The sequence below is a fragment of the Brassica napus genome, chromosome C2, assembly GCF_020379485.1.
Source record: "Brassica napus cultivar Da-Ae chromosome C2, Da-Ae, whole genome shotgun sequence".
In the NCBI taxonomy this organism is placed as follows: Eukaryota; Viridiplantae; Streptophyta; class Magnoliopsida; order Brassicales; family Brassicaceae; genus Brassica; species Brassica napus.
The window spans coordinates 42944662-42968688 of NC_063445.1; the positions used below are offsets into that span (position 1 = coordinate 42944662).

Sequence of the window (24027 nt, forward strand, 5' to 3'; positions counted from 1 at the left end):
ACGCGACGACCGAAACAATGAACAGAAACGCGAAAGAACTCCCCCACCACGACGTGTAATTAACGTGATCATGGGAGGCCTCCAGACTTGCAAAGATTCAGTTCGATCAATCAAGGAATATGAGCGTAAAACATTCACCTCCCAAAAATGGGGAAGCATCAGTCACATCGACGATAAACCAAAGAATGGGTATGAAATCAGTTTCACAGAAGAAGACACCAAGGGACTAGACACGCCACACAACGACCCCCCCGTCGTCGAACTCATGATAGGTGGCTGTGAAGTCACACGCGTACTGGTCGACACTGGAAGTTCAGTTGATTTAATCTTTTCAAAAACCCTTCAACGGATGGATGTCAAAGATTACGAGTTGAAGCCTTGCAAAAGACCACTCACAAGTTTCGCCGGAGATACAACAATGACAATCGGAACAGTCAAGCTCCCAGTCTACGTAGCAGGAATCACCAAAATCGTCAAATTTGTGGTTATCGAGAGCCCTGCCATTTACAACGCCATACTCGGCACCCCATGGATACATTCAATGAAAGCAGTTCCATCTACATATCATCAGTGCATCAAATTTCTCACTACGTCAGGGACCTACACCCTCAAAGGAAATCAACGTCTCTTGCGCACATGCTTCGTAACCGAGCATAAGTTAAGAAAATATTCAAGGACATGTCTAATAGCTAGGCAAGGCGATGAGCAAGAAATAATAGACGACCACGCCCGTGAACTGGTGATACAAGTTAACATCGACCAAAGCGACTGGTGTAGCCATGACCAGAGACATAGAAGAGGAGCTGAGTGAGACTGATGAGGATGAGCCAAGTGATGAGACTGCCGTAAGAGAGAGATGTGAAGCTGAGGATACTGAAGAGAACCAGAACCAGAGTGAGACATCACGTGAGCCAACCAGTGTGTGGAGTGGACCAACTACTAGATCAAGGCTGAGAGAACAAGAGGAGAGGCTCCAGGAGATAGCCAAAATCGTGGGTCTTGGATCAAGACAAGGAGATCAAGATAAACCAGCCTGTTGGTTTAATTTAATTACTTTGTAAGGGCTTTGGTTATTGGGCTTTCATTTAATTTAAACCAAAGACAATTAGGATTTTAAATAAACCAATTTCGTGGGTTTAGGATTAGAATTAGAATTAGAATTAGAATTAAACCATCTTGGTTTACTTCTAGGGTTTTCTGTCGATTTCTTTAAGACATGAGGGAGGCAGCTTTGCTTTCTCGACTTTTGAATCTAAGAATTATTCAGTCAACTTCGTTGTCTTGTCTCTTGCTTTCTCTGTTCAGCTCAAGAACATTGATCTCACTTAAAGGAAGGAATTCCTGTGAATCCCGTCTTACACAATACAAGGTGATCTTGTGTCTTTGAGTAGCAAACCATCTCTGTCGCCAATCCACAGGCTCAGGGTGACGACCACAGTTCAAAGGAGAGCTAGTAGCCTCTTAGAACACCCCTATCTGTTCCCCTTCAAGTGATCCAGGAGCAGAAGCCATACCCAGGCTGCACCAAGTGGTATCAGAGCCACTTGAAGGTTAGGGTCTGCGATTTTTGACTACTCAGATCATTCATTCCATCAAACACTTCTCTTATCTGTCTATCTGTTGTAAGCCAGCTGAGCCAACCCTGCAAATCAAAAGAAAAAAAAGAAAAGAAAAGAGATCTCTGATCCAAATCAAAAAAAAAAAAGAGAAAAGCTGAAGAGTAATCCAGCTAGCTGAAGAGAAATCCAGCTCAGGGTGGTAAAGTCAGCTGGTGCCTAAATCTCTTAATACTTTCTTTCTGATTCATTGGGGTTTAGTTCTAGATCTTAAGTGTAGAACCTTGTTTTTCAACTGAACTTGTGGGAAGAGCTGAGACTTGGCGACTTGAAAACTTGAGTGAGAGAGAGATACTTTTGTTCTTGGCTTTGTGTTTTCTCTAACTATTTCAGGAACAATGAGTGAAGAGAGACGAGATGGAAAGCAACCAGAGGGTTCAGGAGAACCGGCTGTCCAGCAAATCAACCTCAACCAAGTTCAATTTGAGGCTATGATGGCTGAGATAACCAGAAGAATGCAAAATACTTACAACCTTGCTCAACAAGCTAATGAAAACTTACCTGGTGTTAATGCAGGGCAAGAGAGGGACGCGGTTGCTGCTGGAGCTCAGAGAGCACGCATTGGACCTATAAGAGGGCCACGAGTGGAGATTGGGGGTCGTGGGGTTTATGGAGAACATTATCAAGAAGATTCAACTGATGACAGTGATGATGGATCTCAGGCTAGTCAGCGTGGTAGAAACTACAACCGCAGGCGACCAGCTACTGATAACCTAGGCAATCTCAAGCTTAGAATCCCTCCATTCCATGGGAAGAATGATCCTGATGCTTACTTAGAGTGGGAGAAGAAGATTGAACTGGTTTTCAATTGCCAGCAGCTCACTGAGGAGAGAAAAGTGAGACTAGCAGCTACTGAATTCTGTGGATATGCTATTAGCTGGTGGGATCAGATTGCTACTACCAGGAGACGCAATGGAGAGCCTCAAGTAGCTTCCTGGTTTGAGATGAAAACTGTGATGAAGAAGAGATTTGTTCCTAATCACTATGGAAGAGATCTACACCAGAAGTTGAGAAGGCTTTCTCAAGGGTCTAAGAGTGTAGAGGACTATCACCAGGAGATGGAAACACTCATGTTAAAAGCTGATTTAGAAGAAGGTGTAGAAGCTACTATGGCAAGATTCCAAGGAGGTCTTAACAGAGATATACAAGATAGGTTGGAGCTACAAGAATATGAGGACATGGATGAACTGCTACATAAAGCTATCTTGATTGAGCAGCAGAACAAGAGGAAGAGCTCTACCCGGTCTTCATACACTCCTACTTCAAAACCGGCCTACTCCAAGGAAGATAAGCCAGGGGATAAGTCCAGGGACGGTTCTTCTTCAGTAGAGACCAAGAGAGATGACAAGGGTAAAGGAGTAGCCACATCTACTAAGACCAGGAACATTAAGTGTTACAAGTGTCATGGCTTTGGCCACTATGCTAATGAGTGCACCAACAAGAAGGTGATGACTATCTTAGCCAACGGGGAGGTGATATCTGAAGAGGAGGACGCCGGCCAAGAGTCAGATGAGGAAGGCGTGGAGTACCCTGTCCGTGGAGAGCTACTAGTCACCAGGAGACTTCTCAATGCTCAACCTAAAGCCAAAGAAGATGAGCAAAGGGAAAACTTGTTCCACACCAGATGCTTGGTTCAAGAAAAGGTTTGCAGCTTGATCATTGATGGAGGAAGCTGTACTAATGTAGCAAGTGCTGAGTTGGTGGAGAAGTTGGGTCTTCAAGTGTTCAAGCATCCTAAACCATATCTCTTGCAATGGATCAATGACGAGGGTGGATTACAGATCACCAAGCAAGTGAAGGTCTTGCTATCAGTGGGAAAGTACCAGGATGAGATCACTTGTGATGTAGCACCCCTTGAAGCTAGCCACATCCTTCTGGGACGTCCATGGCAGTATGATAAGAGATCAGTACATGATGGCTTTACCAACAGATACACTTTTATCCATAAGGAGAAACAAGTTACCCTGGCGCCAATGACCCCTCAGGAGGTACACCAGGATCAGATGCATCTCAAAAAGAAGAGAGGAGAGTCCAAGGCCGCCAGCAAGTCCTTGCTTCTTGAAGAGACCAGCCAGGTAAGTAAACTCAACCTCTTTGCTACTGCTAAAGATATCAAAACTGCTATGATTGAACAATCAAATTTGATACTAGTGGTTTATAAAGAATTGTTGAGCTCTACTACTAACCCTGCTCCTGAGATTCCAGAGGAGATTGAGTGCCTTTTGCAGGAGTATAGAGATGTGTTCCCAGAGGACAATCCAATAGGTCTGCCGCCTATTAGGGGAATAGAGCACCAGATTGATTTTGTACCAGGAGCTACTTTGCCAAACCGTCCAGCATACAGGACCAACCCTGTGGAGACCAAGGAGCTTCAGAAACAAGTCAATGAGCTAATGGAGAAGGGACATATCAGGGAGAGTATGAGTCCTTGTGCTGTACCTGTCCTCTTGGTACCAAAAAAAGATGGGAGCTGGAGGATGTGTGTGGACTGCAGAGCCATCAACAACATAACAGTTAAGTACAGGCATCCTATTCCTCGCTTAGATGATATGTTAGATGAGTTACATGGTTCATGTGTCTTTTCTAAAATTGATTTAAAGAGTGGTTACCACCAGATTAGAATGAAAGAAGGAGATGAGTGGAAAACTGCTTTTAAAACTAAGCTAGGATTGTATGAATGGCTTGTGATGCCTTTTGGGCTTACTAATGCACCTAGTACTTTCATGAGATTAATGAATCATGTCTTGAGAGCTTTGATAGGACGATTTGTAGTTGTTTACTTTGATGATATCCTGATTTACAGCAAGACTATGAAAGAACATGTTAACCACTTGAAACAAGTTCTAGATGTGCTTAGAAAAGAAAATCTGTATGCTAACTATAAGAAGTGTTCTTTTGGCACAGATAACCTTGTCTTTTTAGGTTTTGTTGTGACCTCACAGGGCATACAGGTTGATGAGGAAAAAGTGAAAGCTATCAGGGAGTGGCCGACTCCTAAATCTATTGGAGAGGTCAGAAGTTTTCATGGACTTGCTGGCTTCTACAGGAGGTTTGTGAGAGATTTCAGTACGGTTGCAGCACCACTGACTGAAGTGATCAAAAAGAGTGTAGGTTTCACTTGGGGACCAACCCAAGAAGAGGCCTTTCAAATGCTAAAAGAGAAGTTAACAAGTGCTCCTTTACTTGCACTTCCTGACTTTTCTAAAACTTTTGAAATTGAATGTGATGCATCTGGTATTGGGATTGGAGCTGTGTTGATGCAGGATAAGAAACCCATAGCTTACTTCAGTGAGAAACTAGGAGGCGCCACCTTGAACTATCCTACCTATGACAAGGAGCTGTATGCCTTGGTGAGAGCTTTACAAGTGTGGCAACATTACTTGTGGCCTAAGGAGTTTGTGATCCATACAGATCATGAATCCCTTAAACATCTCAAAGGGCAACAGAAGCTGAACAAGAGACATGCCAGGTGGGTGGAGTTCATTGAGACCTTTCCTTATGTCATCCACTACAAGAAAGGTAAGGAGAATGTAGTGGCTGATGCACTCTCCAGAAGGTATACTCTTTTATCTTCAATGGAAACTAAACTCTTAGGATTTGAACATATCAAATCTTGCTATGCTAATGATCCTGAGTTTAAAGATGTGTTTAGAGAATCTGAGAAACATGCTAGTGGAAAATTCTACCAAGTAAAGGAATTTATTTTCTATGATAACCGCCTGTGTGTTCCTAGTGGTTCTTTGAGAGAATTGTATGTTAGGGAAGCTCACGCAGGAGGGCTGATGGGACACTTTGGAGTCGCCAAAACACTCTCCACCTTGCAAGAGCACTTCTACTGGCCGAGTATGAAGAAAGAAGTGGAGCGTGTGTGCTCAAGGTGTGTCGTGTGCAAACAAGCCAAGTCTAAGGTCCAACCAACAGGTTTGTATACACCTCTCCCTATTCCTATTGCACCATGGATTGATATCTCTATGGACTTTGTCTTAGGATTGCCTAGAACTAGGAAAGGAAGAGATAGTATCTTTGTGGTTGTTGATAGATTTTCTAAGATGGCTCACTTCATACCTTATCATAAAACTGATGATGCATCTTTGGTAGCTGATCTATTCTTTAGAGAAGTTGTTAGATTGCATGGTATGCCTAGGACTATAGTTTCTGATAGAGATACTAAGTTCCTTAGCTACTTCTGGAAAACTCTGTGGGGAAAGTTGGGAACTAAGTTATTGTTTTCAACTACTTGTCATCCCCAAACTGATGGTCAAACTGAATCAGTCAATAGGACATTGTCTACTCTTTTGCGTGCCATCATTAAGAGTAACATTAGTACATGGGAGGATTGTTTACCACATGTAGAGTTTGCATATAACAGAGCAGTGCATTCAGCTACTAAACTCTCACCTTTTCAAGTTGTTTACGGTTTTAACCCATTGTCTCCTCTTGATTTATTTGCTCTACCTTTAAAAGAACAAACTAACCTTGATGGCAAGCAAAAGGCCGAGTTTGTTTTGTCTTTGCATGAACAGGTCAGGAAGAACATTGAGGAGAGGACCAAGATGTATGAGAGACAGAAGAACAAGGGGCGCAAGGAGCTAGTACTTGAACCGGGTGATCTTGTGTGGATTCCCATGAGAAAAGAGAGGTTTCCGGTGGAGAGGAAATCAAAGTTGCTACCAAGGAAAGATGGACCCTTCAAAGTGCTAAAGAGAATCAACAACAATGCCTACCAGATCGATCTTGAAGGGAAATACACAGTCAGTTCTACTTTCAATGTTTCTGACTTGGATCCTTTTATTGCAGATGATTCGGATTTGAGGTCAAATCCTTTTAAAGGAGGAGGGGATGGTGTAGCCATGACCAGAGACATAGAAGAGGAGCTGAGTGAGACTGATGAGGATGAGCCAAGTGATGAGACTGTCGTAAGAGAGAGATGTGAAGCTGAGGATACTGAAGAGAACCAGAACCAGAGTGAGACATCATGTGAGCCAACCAGTGTGTGGAGTGGACCAACTACTAGATCAAGGCTGAGAGAACAAGAGGAGAGGCTCCAGGAGATAGCCAAAATCGTGGGTATTGGATCAAGACAAGGAGATCAAGATAAACCAGCCTGTTGGTTTAATTTAATTACTTTGTAAGGGCTTTGGTTATTGGGATTTCATTTAATTTAAACCAAAGACAATTAGGATTTTAAATAAACCAATTTCGTGGGTTTAGGATTAGAATTAGAATTAGAATTAGAATTAAACCATCTTGGTTTACTTCTAGGGTTTTCTGTCGATTTCTTTAAGACATGAGGGAGGCACCTTTGCTTTCTCGACTTTTGAATCTAAGAATTATTCAGTCAACTTCGTTGTCTTGTCTCTAGCTTTCTCTGTTCAGCTCAAGAACATTGATCTCACTTAAAGGAAAGAATTCCTGTGAATCCCATCTTAGACAATACAAGGTGATCTTGTGTCTTTGAGTAGCAAACCATCTCTGTCGCCAATCCACAGGCTCAGGGAGACGACCACAGTTCAAAGGAGAGCTAGTAGCCTCTTAGAACACCCCTATCCGTTCCCCTTCAAGTGATCCAGGAGCAGAAGCCATACCCAGGCTGCACCAGCGACCCAGAACGATGCGTCGGAATCGGAGCAGACCTAAAAGACGATCTCAAAGACCAACTTATCAGCTTCCTTCAATCCAACGCTTCAACCTTCGCCTGGACAACCGAGGACTTGCCCGGGATCGACCCATCTGTCACTTGCCTTGAGCTAAACGTAGACCCCATCTTCAAACCAGTCAGGCAAAAAAGGCGCAAGCTCGGCCTGGAGCGCGCCAAGGCCGTAAACGACGAAATTGAACGTTTGACAAACGCAGGATCCATCACAGAAGTCAAGTACCCAGAGTGGCTCGCTAACCCTGTTGTCGTCAAATGTTTGCCGAACAGCTCGGCGACACCATGGAAGTTTACATCGACGACATGCTCGTCAAATCTCTCACTGCCAGCGATCACATCAAACATTTAACGACTTGTTTCGCCTCAACAAATACAATATGAAGCTCAATCAGGCCAAATGCACTTTCGCCGTCACATCCGGAGAATTTCTCGGGTATATTGTCACCAAGAGAGGAATCGAAGCAAATCCACGAAAAATCACAGCCATTGCGGAACTCCCATCTCCAAAAAACACGAGAGAAGTCCAACGATTGACAGGACGCATCGCTGCACTCAACCGATTCATCTCGCGCTCGACAGACAAATGCCTCCCTTTCTACCAACTTCTACGACACAACAAACGTTTCGAGTGGGACGCGAAATGCGAAGAAGCCTTTCAACAGCTGAAGCAATATTTATCCACACCACCGATTCTGGCCAAACCCAAAGATGGAGAAGTATTGTACTTATACATATCAGTCTCCGCATGCGCTGTAAGCAGTGGTTCGCGAAGACCGTGGAGAGCAGCGTCCAATCTTCTACACCAGCAAGGTTCTCGACAACGCTGAAACACGATACTCACCACTCGAAAAACTCGCCTACGCCGTAGTTGTCGCAGCTCGCAAGCTCAGGCCGTATTTTCAATCTCACACAATCCACGTCCTGACTAACCATCAGCTTCGATTGATACTCCACAGCCCAAGTCAATCTGGACGAATGGCCAAATGGGCAGTCGAGCTCAGCGAATACGACATCGAATTCAAAAGCAGAACGAGCGCAAAGTCTCAGGTATTAGCAGATTTTCTGACCGAGCTACCTCCATCCGAATACGACAATGATCTGAACACCAAGAATTGGTGTCTCTACGTCGACGGTTCATCTTCACGAAACGGATCAGGTGTTGGAATACTACTCATATCTCCTACCAGCAAAATCATCGAGCAGTCCTTTCGCCTCGCTTTCCCGGCCTCCAATAACGAAGCTGAATACGAAGCTCTCATCGCTGGTCTCCGTCTTGCAAAGGCGGTTGGTGTGAACAAGATAGAAACTTTCTGCGACTCTCAGCTCGTCGACAATCAATTCAGTGGCGAATACGAAACAAGAAACGACCGAATGAATGATTACTTACAAGTCGTTCAAAAACTTTCCCAAGATTTCACCAACTTCACCTCACCAAGATTCCTCGTAGCGACAATTCCTCTGCTGACGCTCTTGCCGCTTTAGCATCAACCTCTGATCCTTCCCTCAGAAGAATGATTCCAGTGGAAAGTATCGATAAACCAAGTATCGAGTTAGCTATGGGAGTTAACATCATAGACGAAGAGATGGACGGCACCAATGAGATAGACGAACCTACACCCGAAGAAGAAGTTGCGGATCCAATCGATTGGCGCGACGAAATAAAACTCTACATTACCGAGGGAACAACACCAGACAACCGCTGGGCTGCACGACGCTTGAAGGCCCGATGCGCACATTATGTCATGTACGACAACGCCCTCTTCAGATGGAGCTCGACCAAAGCATTACTGCGGTGCATACATGGTCAAGAAGTCAGATGGGTCCTCGAAGAGACACACGAAGGCGCGGGTGGTAATCATTCAGGGGGACGAGCCCTAGCCATAAAAATCAAGCGACACGGACATTTCTGGCCGACAATGGTCACAGATTGCGAAAAATTTGTATCCAAGTGCGAAAAGTGCTAGCGCCATGCCCCTATGATTCACCTACCAACGGAGCTCCTCTCAACCACTACATCACCATATCCATTCATGAGATGGGCAATGGACATTGTTGGTCCAATGCCACCATCCAAACAGAAGCGCTATCTCCTTATCATGACAGATTACTTCACCAAATGGGTCGATGCCGAATCATACGCAACCATCCGCACCCCTGACGTTCAGAAATTTGTTTGGAAAAACATCATCTGCCGCCACGGTCTCCCATACGAAATCGTCACCGATAACGGCTCTCAATTCATCTCAGCGACCTTCGAAAGTTTCTGCGCTTTATGGAAAATCAGATTAAGTAAATCTACACCAAGAAACCCCCAGGGAAACGGGCAAGCTGAGGCCACAAACAAGACAATCCTCGACGGAATCAAAAAACGTCTGGAAGAAAAGAAAGGAGTTTGGGCTGACGAACTCGACGGCGTTCTCTGGTCACACCGCACGACACCACGTCGTTCCACGGGTATGACACCATTCTCCCTATCCCATGGAATGGAGGCAATGTCACCAGCCGAAGTCAGCATCCCAAGCCTCCGTCAGCTCACACTCACCAAAAATGAAGAGCTCAACAACTCAATGATCATCGACCACTTAGACCAAGTCGAAGAAAAACGGGACCAAGCTCTCCTCCGCATTCAAAACTATCAAAACCTGGCCGCTCGATATTATAACGAAAGAGTCAAAGGAAGGTTTTTTCAAATGAATGACCTCGTCCTTCGCAAAGTCTTCGAAAACACTCGCGAGTGGAAAGCAGGAAAACTCGGTGCGAACTGGGAAGGCCCATACATGATTTCGAAAATCATCAAACCAGGTGTCTATGAACTCACCAAAATGAGCGGAGAAAAAGTTCTGAGATCATGGAACTCCTTGAATCTCAAGCGATTTTACTACTAAAGAAATCTACGAAGACCGGCGCGCCCCTGATTTACCAAAAATAAGACTCCAGGAGGATCCACCCTTTTTTAATTCAAGCATTTATTTTCCTTGTAAAGGTGAACTACGGTCGGCTTGATCCCCGCCTGTGGGGTACGTAGGCAACCTCTCACGAGGCTCAGCTAGTTCTATAAAAAAATTATATATTTTTCAAACAAATATCAGGATACGACCATCACTCACAAAAAAAACATACGAGATCCGTTCTCAGTGCTGCAGCCCCGCGCTCACACTTAATTTATTTGCAAAATAAAAATACGAGATCCGTTCTCAGTGCTGCAGCCCGCGCTCACACTCAATTTATTTGCAAAATAAAAATATGAGATCTGTTCTCAAGTGCTGCAGCTCCGCGCTCACACTTACAAAATAGAAATACGAGATCTGTTCTCAGTGCTGCAGCTCCGCGCTCACACTTAATCAAATTTGCAAAATAGAAATACGAGATCCGTTCTCAGTGCTGCAGCTCCGCGCTCACACTTAATCAAATTTGCAAAATAGAAATACGAGATCCATTCTCAGTGCTGCAGCTCCGCGCTCACACTTAATCAAATTCTATTAAAAAAAATATAGAGATCCGTTCTCAAAACACCAGCCCTACGACATCTCAACGATTTAAAGCCAGGCAAAGAAGACTAAAAACAAACATGAAGAATTCATGCATCATATAAAAGAAGTCCAACATGATCGATCATAACAACCAAATCAACAAGAAGACCACCATCCATATCCGAAAGAGATCAACATGATCAAATTAATCATACAACCAAAGTCTAAAAAGAAAAGCAGCAAAATAAAAGATAGCAGCAGCCACGCAGGGCCTTGACGATCACACGAACTAAACTACGGGCGGGAAGGAACTTGACCCTCACGCCTCATATCCGAAGACGCAGCACCAGCACGCTCAGCCACACGACGACGACTTGCTTCCTCACGACGACGATTCTAGAAGAATTCACCAAGATTCAACACTTGGCGAACTGTGGGGGGGGGGACAATTGTTGGAGATGGGCTTAGCACAGGCCTATTAAGAGCTAAGCCCAAAATCAGGCTCGACCCGTTAAGCAACAATTGATGATTTTGCTAGAAGACAAAACGTACGTCACTATAAATAGAAGACGTCAGACTCATTGAAAGGACGTTCAGAAAAGTACAGAAAGTACAGAAAAGGAGAGCATCGCCTCTTCATCACACACAAAGTCTCGGATGACCTCAACCACTAGACGAGCTCGGCCCAGACGACCTCAGACCATAAAATAGAAAGATACTTGTTTAGACGAACTGTTTAGACGAGCATCTTTAGTTCTTGTAATTGACCGAGTTTGTTTATTCTTGACTATTAATACGAAAATCTCCACCTTTTTACATCATTTATAAATATTACATCACCGACCGGATATGGAAACAACAGAAATGTAAACACTCGTGTTATGGGATTTTCTCGGAAAGTGGAAACTCTCTTGGTGAATTGAGCGAGAATCGGAGTGAAAACTTGGGAAGAAGAAGGTATTAATAAAGACAAAGAATTAGAAGAACACAGAGAGAACTGAAACTGCGGGCTTTTCGATTTGGAGAACAAGCTGTTGGGTTTTCTGATTCTGAGCTTTATTAGTCTCTCATTCATCTCCAGCAAATGTTTCTTCTCTTTCTTGAAAGGGAAGTATTCGTCGTTCAAGAAATGAAAGACTTAGGTGCTGGTATAAGAAGGAGACGAAAGGAGGAAGAAGAAGAGACAGACCTTCGTGAGGATTCTAGCTTTAACGAGACAAATGAAAAAGAGGGTTTTATTGAGACGAATCAATACAAAGTTCATATGGTTTTTGTGGAAAGTGCGCAGTTATGTATGCGTGATTGAGAGAAATCGAGGTTTGAACTTAATTTTAAGGATTTTTAAGTCGGTTCCTCGGCCGTTTCGGCCCGTTATGATTTTCTTTAATTTTCTTATGCAATTAAATAAAAGGCGGCTGAATATATTGGGGCGATGTTTGATTTATGTTTAATTTTTTTGATAGGCCAATTATTTACTTCTTTTAAATTTTAGTCAAAAAAGAACCTTGTAGACCTATATATTAAAACAGAAGTCACAACTTTGATTCATGTGTGATTTTTTTTTAAAAATTGACCTAATGGACATATATATTCATAAAAATTGACCTAATGGACATAATCTTATCGTTTAAATTTTGGGCCTACAAAATTTTTTATTGGACTATCAATAGTTGAATTTAAGATGATCCATTGGATTTATAGATAGTATAAATTAAATAAATATAATGTTGTAATACTATACCTCTATATACTAAATATTTAAATATTTGTCGATGTTAACTTTTAAAATTATAAAGATTTTTTTTTAAATAACAAAATCATATTATCTAACAATGATTAATCTTTACTACCTTAAATCAATGAAAAAATAATTTAAACTATATAGTTTATTTTAAAAATTAAACAAAAATTAAATGTTTAATTATTTACTCGATAATATAAATCTATGAATCGATAGGTTTAATTTTTTTAAAAATTTTCTAAATTTGTGAAATGTTACAATATATTTGAATATGACAATAAAAAAAATATTTTACTAATCTTTATATATATAGTTATGATTTTAATAATGAAATAATAATCCAAATATATATATATAGAAGAAGATACAAATACATGTGAAAGTTTGAAACAAAAAAAATATACAGTAAACTTATTATGTTTTAAAAATTGATAGAAAAAATATATATTATAATATATATCAATTTAAAATTGAAAAACATATTTATATAAAAATAAATGAAAACAAAAAAACTACGCGGTTGCGCGGATCGAGATCTAGTGGTTTATTAAAAAACTAAAAACATGTATACCCTAAGTATACAAATACAAATAAAACTAAAAATAAAAAAAAAATTAGAATTTTTTTTATATTTTTGAATTATATTTTTTCAAAAACTTTTAGGTCCATCCTAGAATTTTTTTTTTTATATCTATACATAAAAATATTAGAATTATGTTTGGATAATTTGGGTTTAAAGGTACTGTATTTATTTTGTTTTAACTATGATTAATATTTTATATACTTTATTTGGATATTATGATTATTTTTATTTTAAATATCATTAATATTTTAAATTAAAATAGAAATTAGATATTTGATTTTTTTTTAATTGATGCTAATTTACTTATGATATGTTCTCATTCTCTCATCCTCTCATTTTTCCACTCTTTCATTCATATCCTCTCTTATGTGCTCTCCCGTCCTTGTAATCGAAAACATTGCTACAATTTCTTTTTAAGTAAGTTTTTAATAAATAAAGTTTTAATTATCTTTTTCTTGTTTTCATTTTCTCGTTTTAATATTATGCTTTGTGTTTAAGTGACTGGTCTAAACACCCATATTTATGTTTTATTATTTTAAGTTATGTTTCAATCTTCTTAATATATGTCTTAACTTACTTTTTATTATATATGTTTAATTATGCTTTCTCTACAATCGTTGTCTGATGGTATGAGCCATGGTTGAGTAGGCATCTAAAGTTGTGGGTGTTGGTGATCTACTAATTGATCTTTGGTTCTTATAGGATAAAATCTTAGTTCTCCTTAGTGTTTTGTCGGTCTAGACAAAGTCCAAAGTCTCGTAGGTGTTGGGAAAACAAAACCTCTCCCTAAACAGCATTGTAAGGAGTTTTAGATTTTCACCAACACCTATGGGAGATGATACCATCAGACAACTATCGTGGAGAAATGTTAGACTATACTTTGAAGTTTTCAAAATTATGAATCGATATCTAGTTAACATTTTATTTTTTTCCAAATCATTGGTTCAATTAAGTCATAGGCTTATGATTCAGCAAAGAGACCGGAATATTTTGGGGATCTACACTATATGTGGAATAGGTCCTACTTAGAAATATTTGAAATTTTGGGTGAACTAAAAATACAAAATTTTATATTTTTACAAAATAGACTTCACATTCGAGTTAACGAATAAACGGTTAAATTTTTAACAAAACAAGAAAAGAAAGTTTTTATTAAATCAGTAGCAATTGCACTACCAAATCATATGATGTTATGTCTCGACTCTCGAATAATGTTGATGAAACTAATAATTATGGTATCACAATTTTGGTGGAGCGGGGAAAATGGTGACAATAGAAAATGTATGCATAGGAAATCTTGACATAAGCTATGTCAACAAAAATATAAAGGTGGAATATATTTCAGAGTTTTGACGAAATTTAATAAAGTTATGTTAAGAATTATTTGGAGATTAATTGAAAAGTCCAGCTACTATTTTTGAAACTCGAGTCCTATGGATAACATACTATTGTATCAGTTAAATCTCTAGTTTAAAAAGATTAACTGAAAGGGTAGTAACATGATCATCTATCTCAGTATATAATGTTTCATGGATCTCAACCATTCCCCAGAAACCATCAAACAGTAAATCGCATATTTTATATCTTACTCTTACGGTTAAACTCATTGATTCAACATCGAGGACATGGAATACTCAGGTAATTTAGAAATTAATTGAGCCTTCAGATGCATAGGTTATTGAGAGTATCCAAATAAGTAGATTTCATATGCCGGATAAGGATGAGCTTTTGATTTACGCGTTTTATCACACACCAATTAACCTAATGCACACTAACACAATCGAATGATATGTTGATGCATGACTTTAGAATTGAATCCACATAGACTAATGATTACACAACAAGTATGCGAGACAAGAGTAGGGCTAAGACAAAAAGAAGGTTTTGTTTTGAACTCCTAAAGCTAACCATATATATAAATATGCAGAAATTACAATGCTAGAGAAGCAATGGGCAACATGAGATTCATATATTTAGCCTTGCAGGTCCTAAATGAGTCTTGCAAGTCAGTTTGTTTATTTTTAAGACCCCATGAAAGGCATATCGGCATTGGACGAGTATATAAGTTCCCAATAAGCTTATCGTATTCTTTACCTAGTATCGACACAAACAAAATTTCTTCTAAAGAAATCCTAAAATTTTCTCTTCCAAAACTTTCTTCTCTTGCCTTGTGACACCAGTACCTACTCGGCATGAGTTCTTGTATTATATCACGATCTTTCCATTTCTCGTGTAGTGCACTTCATTCCATCTTTATCTTGCTTCCATGCTGCCTGTTCCTTTGGTCGGTTAGATCGATTCACTCGGACACCCCTTTTGTCGGATCGACCAACGCTTTTTTCCAATGATCTTATAAGCGTTTGATAGGTTAGGCTTGTATCAATATTGGTGTTCACTAATGTGAATGATTTATTCTGGCGAGTATCAACGTATATAGACTATCATCTTTTCGCTTGGATCTTATGGTACTTGCAATGATAAGATATTTAATAATCAATAGGCATCCTTGCGGTTCACTAAAATTAAAAGCACAAATCTCAAAGGAAGAGATGTTGACATGAACCTAGGGAGGAGAACATACTATTGACAACGACAAGAGTACGGAGATGGTGCTTTTTGGATGGTTCATGGAAATAGAACGGAGAGTTACAAGGGTAGCATATTAAAATAAGTTTTTAATTGATGAGCTCTAGAAATATAAGATATAATCTCAGACTCATACATTCAAAAGCTAAAACACTGGTTTGGGCTATGGAATACATGATAATGTTTTAGCAGCTACACATGAAATTTGCGAGAGACTGCTATGATTTAGTGAAGATGATTTTTAAACCACAAGAATGTCATCCATTTACCAAAAAAAAAAAAAATGTCATATGTTTTCAGTTCACATGGAAGAGTTTCGAAGATACAATGATTATTTCAGCACGTTTGGAACCTCACACGTACCATAAACTCAAAATATAAGAGCAGAAAATCTTGAAAAGAGTGCTAAGAAGATTCAGGCTTCATATGTTATCCACATAGACATAAAATTTCATATTTGATTTAATAAGTTTCGATAGACTTTGTTTTTGTTGATAACAGAAAAAATTGTTTTACGAATTAAAAAAAGATTCAATTGGTCACTATATACTAGACGAAAATGAACAAAGATTTATTTAATGAATTGAATAAAAATATGAATTTTTGTTCAAGGTTTTCTCTTCAGAATTGGAGAAAAAATATTTCTTTAACATTTTCTTTATATATGAAGAAATTAAAAGCATAAAGGGGAATTTTTTGTTAATAATTTGATTAAAATATTTGTGATAAAAATTTGATTGAAACTTTCTTTTTAAGATCGGTATGGTACAATGTCGATTACCAAACCCGGTTGATTTACTTCGTGAAGTTGCAAACTTTTTTTTATCCCTCGGTCCGTCCTCCTAAAGCGATTACTTGCGGTGGTGAATCATATCGAGTTATCGACGCGCGGTGAGTTCCTCATCTCAGATTTGTTTCTGTCTTTGCATGTTTACTCAAGAATCACAATTTAATATTTTCCGCGTATTATATGATGCTGTTGTCTTTGAGATATTAGGGTTTGGTTTTCTCACGTTGGGTGGCGATAGAATAAGCGAACTGCCAGATTCTTCGCGAAGTCAGATACTCTTACTCCTTACGACCAAAGACTCGATCAAGACAAGTGTTTTATCGACCAGATGGAGAGACATTTGGTTACATGTTCCTGGACTTGACCTAAGAGTTGACGATCTCCTCCTTATGGTCAAGTCTTTCCAAGCTTCATCTACAAATAAATTAAGTTTAACCACAAATCACGTCTACAAAAGTTCAAAATTAAGTAACACGTATGCAATGACTATCGGGATCAGTTCTTGGAGTGGATTGGTCCATCAGTTGAACGCAGGATCCAGCATTTAGATGTTGAGACTGATATTGTTTCTTGCATGCCTCAAAACATTTACAAGAGCAACACATTGGTCTCTCTAAAGCTCGTAGCCGTAGGACTCGAGACTCCAAATTCTGATGTTTCTCTACCTTGTCTCAAGATCTTTCCTTTAGAACACATTTTGTATGATGATGATTCTTTGACCTTGGAGAAGCTCATCTCAGGTTGTTCTGTTCTTGAGGATTTTACTATGATTAGGCAAACTTATACACCTGGAACAGTTATGCTGTCTCTGCGTATGAGATCTCAGTCTCTAAAAAGCTTTCGTCTCACGTTTGAGTATACTATGGAGGGTGCAGATTTTTCGGTGGAGATTGATGCTCCAAAACTCAAGTATTTGAGTTTTAAGGATAAACAGTCTGATAAGATTGTAATCAAGAATTTGAGCTCCTTGCTCAAGATCGACATTGACACTGAGTTTCATGCCAAATATGGAGATGCTTTGGATCCGAAGGAGAGAATGAAGAGGTATACTATCTCTGATTTTCTCACCGGTATCTATTAGTGATAGGCATAACTCACACCCAAAAGCTACCTCAAGAGTGGAAGATTGCCCAAACCCATTTATATTTCCCAAGGATATTTGTATTACCCGATGTGGGACTTATCTAATAGCCCCTCTCGAGATGTGGGTGGGAAACGGTCCAACGGAAACAACTCAAGCCCAACATCTCGGACATACCACAACAAGATGGGTCACTTGTATATGCTACATCGGTAGGAAACTGTTTATGTGGGAAATCATCTGATGTGGGTGGGAAACGGTCCAACGGAAACAGCCCAAGCCCAACATCTCGGACATACCACAACAAGATGGGCCACTTGTATATGCTACATCGGTAGGAAACTGTTTATGTGGGAAATCATCTGCTGGGTTTTCACCATGGGCTCTGATACCATATTAGTGATGAGCCTAACTCACACCCAAAAGGTAGCTCAAAAGTGGAGGATTGCCCAAACACATATATATATTGCCCAAAGATATTTGTATTACCCGATGTGGGACTTTATCTAATGTAAAACATATGATCATCTCTCAGCGTACTGTAGAGGTATGCTATATAGTATGTACACTCACTGTGATGCATGGTATAAGAAACTAAATATACTTTGATCCTCGACCATGCATCCTTTTTTTTTCTTTCTTGCAGGCTCTCTCTCTATATTCAACCCGATTCCTATATTTGATAACTTGTATCGTTTACAAGCTGCATCCTGTAGCTACATGTTACAGTTATTGCCAATCTTTCTTGAGAGCTGCCCAAATCTGAAAGACCTCGTTTTGGTATGGTTAATATTTGACTATGAGAGTTTTGCTGATTATAAGAACATATACTTGAAATATATTTGTGAACTCAGCTTTGTTCGTTTGCAGGACTGTTTTGTTTCGACGGAGCCAGAGCTAACTGAACTTAGCTATGTCCCTCAGTGTTTGTTATCGAGTCTGGAGTCTTTTGAGATTAGAGGATTGAGTATGGACGAAGAAACCGGGAAGAAACTAGTGAGGTATTTTCTGGAGAATTCAGTACTTCTCAAGAAACTAATTCTGCGTTTCAAAGATTATTCTATACCAAATTATGATTCAGATATCCTCAAGGGGATTCGTACATTCACAAAGCGTTCTCACAAATGTCAGATCATCATTCATTAACAATATGTCATTAAAGATCAATGTAGTATAATATTTTGTTATATAAATGGGCGTTGGTTATTCTGATATTGGGTTGGAATAATTCAAAATAATTCAATTCATCTTGTGAAAATTCTAGCAAGTCTCATTTTTCTCCTCATTCTTAACAACTAACTAGCGTTAGAGGAGCAGAGTCAGAGTGTCTTTATTACAACAAGATGATCAAGACAGAATTTAAAAGACAAAACAGAGTTTTTTTTGTATGATTTGTACATTAGATGAAAAAGCGTACTCCTAATCTTGTGAAGATCACCAAAGTTACTATCTAGAATTCCAACAGTATTGTATATATCAACCTTCAATTCACCTAATTAGGTCACTTCCTACAGCACAGTATATAAAATGAAAGAAAAGGTCCAAATGAAAAATGATATTTGAATTGGTGTAGAACTAATCATCAATCAATGAAACAAGTGAGGCATATTTACAAACAAGAGAGATAACTTAAACTGCCACCAGTTATAGCCTGAGTCGGTGGCAACTTCTTCTTGGAAATCTTGCTGGAAAAGACTTGGTTGTCTGTGTTTTGTTGGATTTGGTATATATGTCTGTGTTTTGTCTAAGTAACAAAGCAATAACGAAACAAACTTCTTCAGTTTGCATCTGTCACACCTAGACAAAGATTTGCTTTGATACTTTGATTGATACGATGTCTCAAGTTAGTTTGATTTGGTTCAATTCTTTTGGTTTCGGATATTTTGGTCATGTCTTGTTGAAAACTGAAACTTAACTAACAACAAAACAAGAATATCAAATTAAAAGATGTTAGTTAATTTTATGTTTTGTACAATGTCAATTCCTGTGTCAATTGATTTATATTTTGAAGTTGCAGTTTTCTCATCCTAATTGTCAGCGGCAAATCATATCAACGGTGAGATCCTCAGTCTCAGATTTGTCAGTTGCATGTTTACGTACGTACCTTAGATTCAGGAATCAGTTTTGAATATTTCACGTATAATTTGATGTTGTTTTTTTAGGAATCATGGTTTCATTCTGACAATGGGTTGCAATAGAGTAAGCAAATTGCCAAATTCTTTGCGAAATCAATCAGATACTCTTAAACCTCACGACCAAAGATTCAATCAAGACAAGAGTTTTAACGATCAGATGGAGAGTCTATTGGTTATATATGATCAGAGGAAATATTTTATTTTAACGATCAGATGGAGAGTCTATTGGTTATATATGATCAGAGGAAATATTTTATAAGGCGCAGCGTACGAATGGGTGAATCTGATCTGATCCTCCAGCGTCCCTATTGAAGACGTCCGAAGTTGTTATGTCAGCCGAAAGCTCGATACGATACACATTATCGTTGATTCTTGCAGTAACTTTCAAAGGACCTATCTTCTTGGCCTTAAGCTTGTTGTAAGCATGAGAAGGCACACGATCTCTGGTTAAATGAACCCAAACCACGTCGCCCGCATCAAAGACCAAACGGCGACGACGTGAATCAGCTGCAGTCTTGTATTTCGAAGCTGATGATTCGAGCATTTGTGTCGTCCGAACATGCGTCTCTAAAATGTTGTCGACGAAAGCTGAAGCGTCACCATGAAACCGTGTACGATCCGGTAAGAAAGAGAGGTCATCAGGGGCCCTCGGAAAGATGCCGTAGATCACCTGAAACGGGCTGAGGCCTGAACTCTGATTGACGGCTCTGTTATGCGCAAACTCATCTTGAGGAAGACGACCATCCAAAGTACGAATTGTGTCGCCTACTAACAGCGTAAGAGGTTTCCCAAAGAATGATTAACAACCTCCGTCTGACCGTCACTCCGGGATGATATGCATAACTCATATCCAAACTAGTATTGAGCAGTTTCCAAAGAGAACGCCAAAAGTGGCCAAGAAAACGAGAATCACTATCAGAAACTATGGAAGACGGAAGACCATGTAGACGATAAACCTCACGGAAGTAAAGAATGGCGACCTGGAGAGCGTCAGTTGTCTTCTTGCAAGGAATAAAATGAACCATCTTATAGAAGCGATCAACGACCACAAAAATAGAATCAAATCCTTTTTGCGTTCGTGGTAAGCCGACCACAAAGTTCATGCTAATATCCGTCCATGGTTGCGTTGGGATAGGAAGTGGCATGTAAAGGCTTGCGTTTGACGAATGGCCTTTGGACCTCTGGCACGTGATGCAACGTTCCACAAATCTCTCAACATCTTTTCGTAATGATGGCCAGAAGTAAGAAGTGGAGACCGAGTGAAGTGTACGATCTCGGCCTATATGACCCTCACCATGAATTTCCAAAATCAACTTGAGGCGCATGCTACAGTCGGGGATACACAACCTACTATCTCGGAACAAGAAACCATTACACAAAGTATATGGAGATGGAAGGCCGGTAAGCGCGTCCGAAAAGAACTTCCTAAAGAAAGGATCATACGCATAAAGTTCGGCAAACGTACTGAAACCCGTAATGGCAGTTTGCATTGTTGTGAGCAACGCGTGTCTGCGGCTGAGAGCATCAGCAACTCGGTTTGACGAGCCCGAAGTATGCTTTATAACGAACGTAAACTGCTGAAAGTATCTAATCCAGGAAGCGTGTCACGCGGAAACTTTCCCTTGAGTATTGAGATGTTTCAAGGCATCATGATCGATGGAAGAGATAGTGTCGCCAGTGTTTTATTGCTTGGATGACAGCGTAGAACTCGACGTCATATGTGCTGTAATGCAGGCGTGCATTGGAGAGCTTTTCACTGAAAAAGGCGATGGGACGGTTCTGCTGGCTTAGAACCGCACCGATACCCATTTTTGACGCATCGGTGTGTAACTCGAAGGCTGCATTAAAGTTTGGGAGAGCAAGAATCAGAGTGCTGCATAACTTGTCTTTGATGACTTGAAACGCACGATCAGCCTCAGAAGTCCACAAAATCTTCCTTCGCGAATGCAGTCGGTAATGGGAGACATGAGGCTGCTGAATTGTGGAACAAACCGGCGATAAAAAGAAGCGAGACCATGAAAGCTTCGTGTTTCAGTGATTGTTGTTGGTTGAGGCCATGTCCGAATTGCCTCAACCTTACTAGGATCCACCGAAAGTCCCTTATCGGATACAATATACCCCAAGAAGTGGACCTCTTTGACACCAAAAGCACACTTTTTCCTTGTTGCGAAAAATTGATCACGACAGAGAACAGACAAGACGGCGCGCAGGTGCTGGATGTGTTCCTCGAACGATGAACTAAAAATCAGGATATCGTCGAAGTATACTACCACAAATTTGCTAATAAATGGTCGCAATGCTTGATTCATGACACGCATGAAAGTACTAAGTGCATTGGACAACCCGAAGGCATAACCAACCACTCAAAGAGGCCTTCCCGCGTTTTGAAAGCTGTTTTCCACTCATCTCCCGGTTGAATCCGAATTTGGTGATATCCACTGCGCAAATCGAGTTTGGAGAACAATGAAGCCGTCCAATCTGGTCAAGTAAATCATCTAGGCGAGGAATCGGAAAGCGATATCGTACTGTGATCTTGTTAATGGCTCTGCTATCAACACACATTCGCCATGACCCGTCTTTTTTTTGGTATAAGTAAGGCGAGGACAGCGCAAGGGCTGAGGCTCTCACGTAAGAATCCTTTCGACAGGAGTGCTTCAACTTGACTTCGTAGTTCCTCATGCTCAGATGGACTCATACGGTAGTGTGAATGATTAGGCAAAGTGGCATCGGGAACCAAGTTGATGCGGTGTTGAATATCTCGCAACAGTGGTAATCCAGATGGGAGGTCGTCGGGGAAGACATCACTGAATTCTGAGAGGAGATCGTGAAGTTGAGGTGAGGTGGATGGTGTATTTGTTGATAATGGTGACAGCACAAGAAACAGAACCACTCCTGTCTCGCGCATCAATGATTCGAACGGGGCACGTTGGAGGAAGAGGGCTGGTGTTTGTGGAGCTGAAGGTGCTGACGGTGGTGATGGAACTTCTTATTGTTCAATTGAAAACTATAAGTGTTGAGGAAGTCATCATGTAGTACACGGCGATCATATTGTGAGTTTTAGTGAATTTATCAGAGTATAGTTGATAGAATTAAGTAACTAGATGAAGAACATGAGAGATGGAGAGAGATTCGGAATTGAGAGAGAGAGAGAGTGAAGGAAGAAAGTCTTTTCTTACTTGATTTGTTTATGGGAACATCCCATATATACAGAAAATACAAGTACATGTTGACATAAGAGATATAATAAACTAGTTGGATCCTAGACAAATAATAAACAAGGGGAGAACAAGACAAGGCTGATCTGTGCAGGCTGGTCCCGGATAGTGACTGGTCCTTAACGTCTCTCATTGACTTGAAACCTTAACCAACCCATGTGATCTGATCCTCCAACGTCCCTATTGTTCCAGACAGCACAAGACATCTTCTTCTGATCATCCTTAGAGAGATTCAGCTTCCTTCCTTTGTCTTGCACTTCACTCTAGGTCTTAGGTTGTACGAACAGACTTGGAACACGAGGTAACTCAGTTCTTGCTCAATTTAAATTCGCCTGGTTCCCTCTTGTTTCTTATTGCTTCATCTTCATATCTTATTGCTTCATCTTCACACTCCCCCTCAAGCTTGACCATAGGGACTGATCAAGCTTGGAAACCATGAAGCATTCCCTCATTAAAACCTTTAGCTTGGAAAAACCTCATGGGATAAAAAACCAAACCAAGGAAAAAGAGTAGAACACTTCATGGCTAAGAGGATCAGTGTGATGAAAGATCCACAGGTCCTAACTTGGAATGTATGAACTCGCAAACCTTAGTACTTGCAGCCTTGGTGAATATGTCAGCCAGTTGATCCTCACTTCTTGTGTAACAAGGTAGGATGATCCGTTGCTCCACTGCTTGCCTAACTTTATGACAGTCCACCTCAATGTGTTTAGTCCTCTCATGGAACACACTGTTGGATGCTATGTGTATTGCAGCTTGATTATCACAGTGCATGGTAATTGGAGTTGATGTCTCTATACCTAAGTCTTGAAGTAAGTTCCTAATCCAGATCAACTCACTAGTGAGCTTCCTCATTGCTCTATATTCTGCTTCAGCACTTGAGCATGATACTATCTTCTGTTTCTTGCTCTTCCAAGTGACCAGATTGCCTCCAATAAAGGTACAATAACCTGTGGTGGATCTCCTATTCACTCTGTCTCCTGCCAAATCAGCATCACAGTATCCAACTATGTCTGTGCTTTTGTTGCATCCTATCCATACTCCCTATCCTGGCGCCTCTCTTAGATACCTTAGGATACTCTTAACCATGTTCCAATGGTGTATCTTGGGAGCTTGCATATGCTGGCTTACTTGGTTAACTGCAAAGCATACATCCG

At 40.2% G+C, this 24027-nt stretch overlaps 2 protein-coding genes across 2 annotated transcripts; both read left to right on the forward strand.

Moving 5' to 3' along the window:
• Nucleotides 1-7646: 7646 nt before the first annotated feature.
• LOC125582417 (uncharacterized mitochondrial protein AtMg00860-like) lies at nt 7647-8096 on the forward strand. The gene has a single exon (XM_048749108.1). The coding sequence runs from the start codon at nt 7647-7649 to the stop codon at nt 8094-8096; it is 450 nt and encodes a 149-aa protein (XP_048605065.1).
• A 7796-nt stretch (nt 8097-15892) lies between these two features.
• LOC125581809 (F-box/FBD/LRR-repeat protein At2g26030-like) lies at nt 15893-21095 on the forward strand. Its single transcript, XM_048747844.1, has 4 exons — nt 15893-17509; nt 18021-18083; nt 18167-18300; nt 18391-21095. The coding sequence occupies exons 1-4, from the start codon at nt 17014-17016 to the stop codon at nt 18664-18666; spliced, it is 969 nt and encodes a 322-aa protein (XP_048603801.1). The 5' UTR covers nt 15893-17013; the 3' UTR covers nt 18667-21095.
• Nucleotides 21096-24027: the final 2932 nt, after the last annotated feature.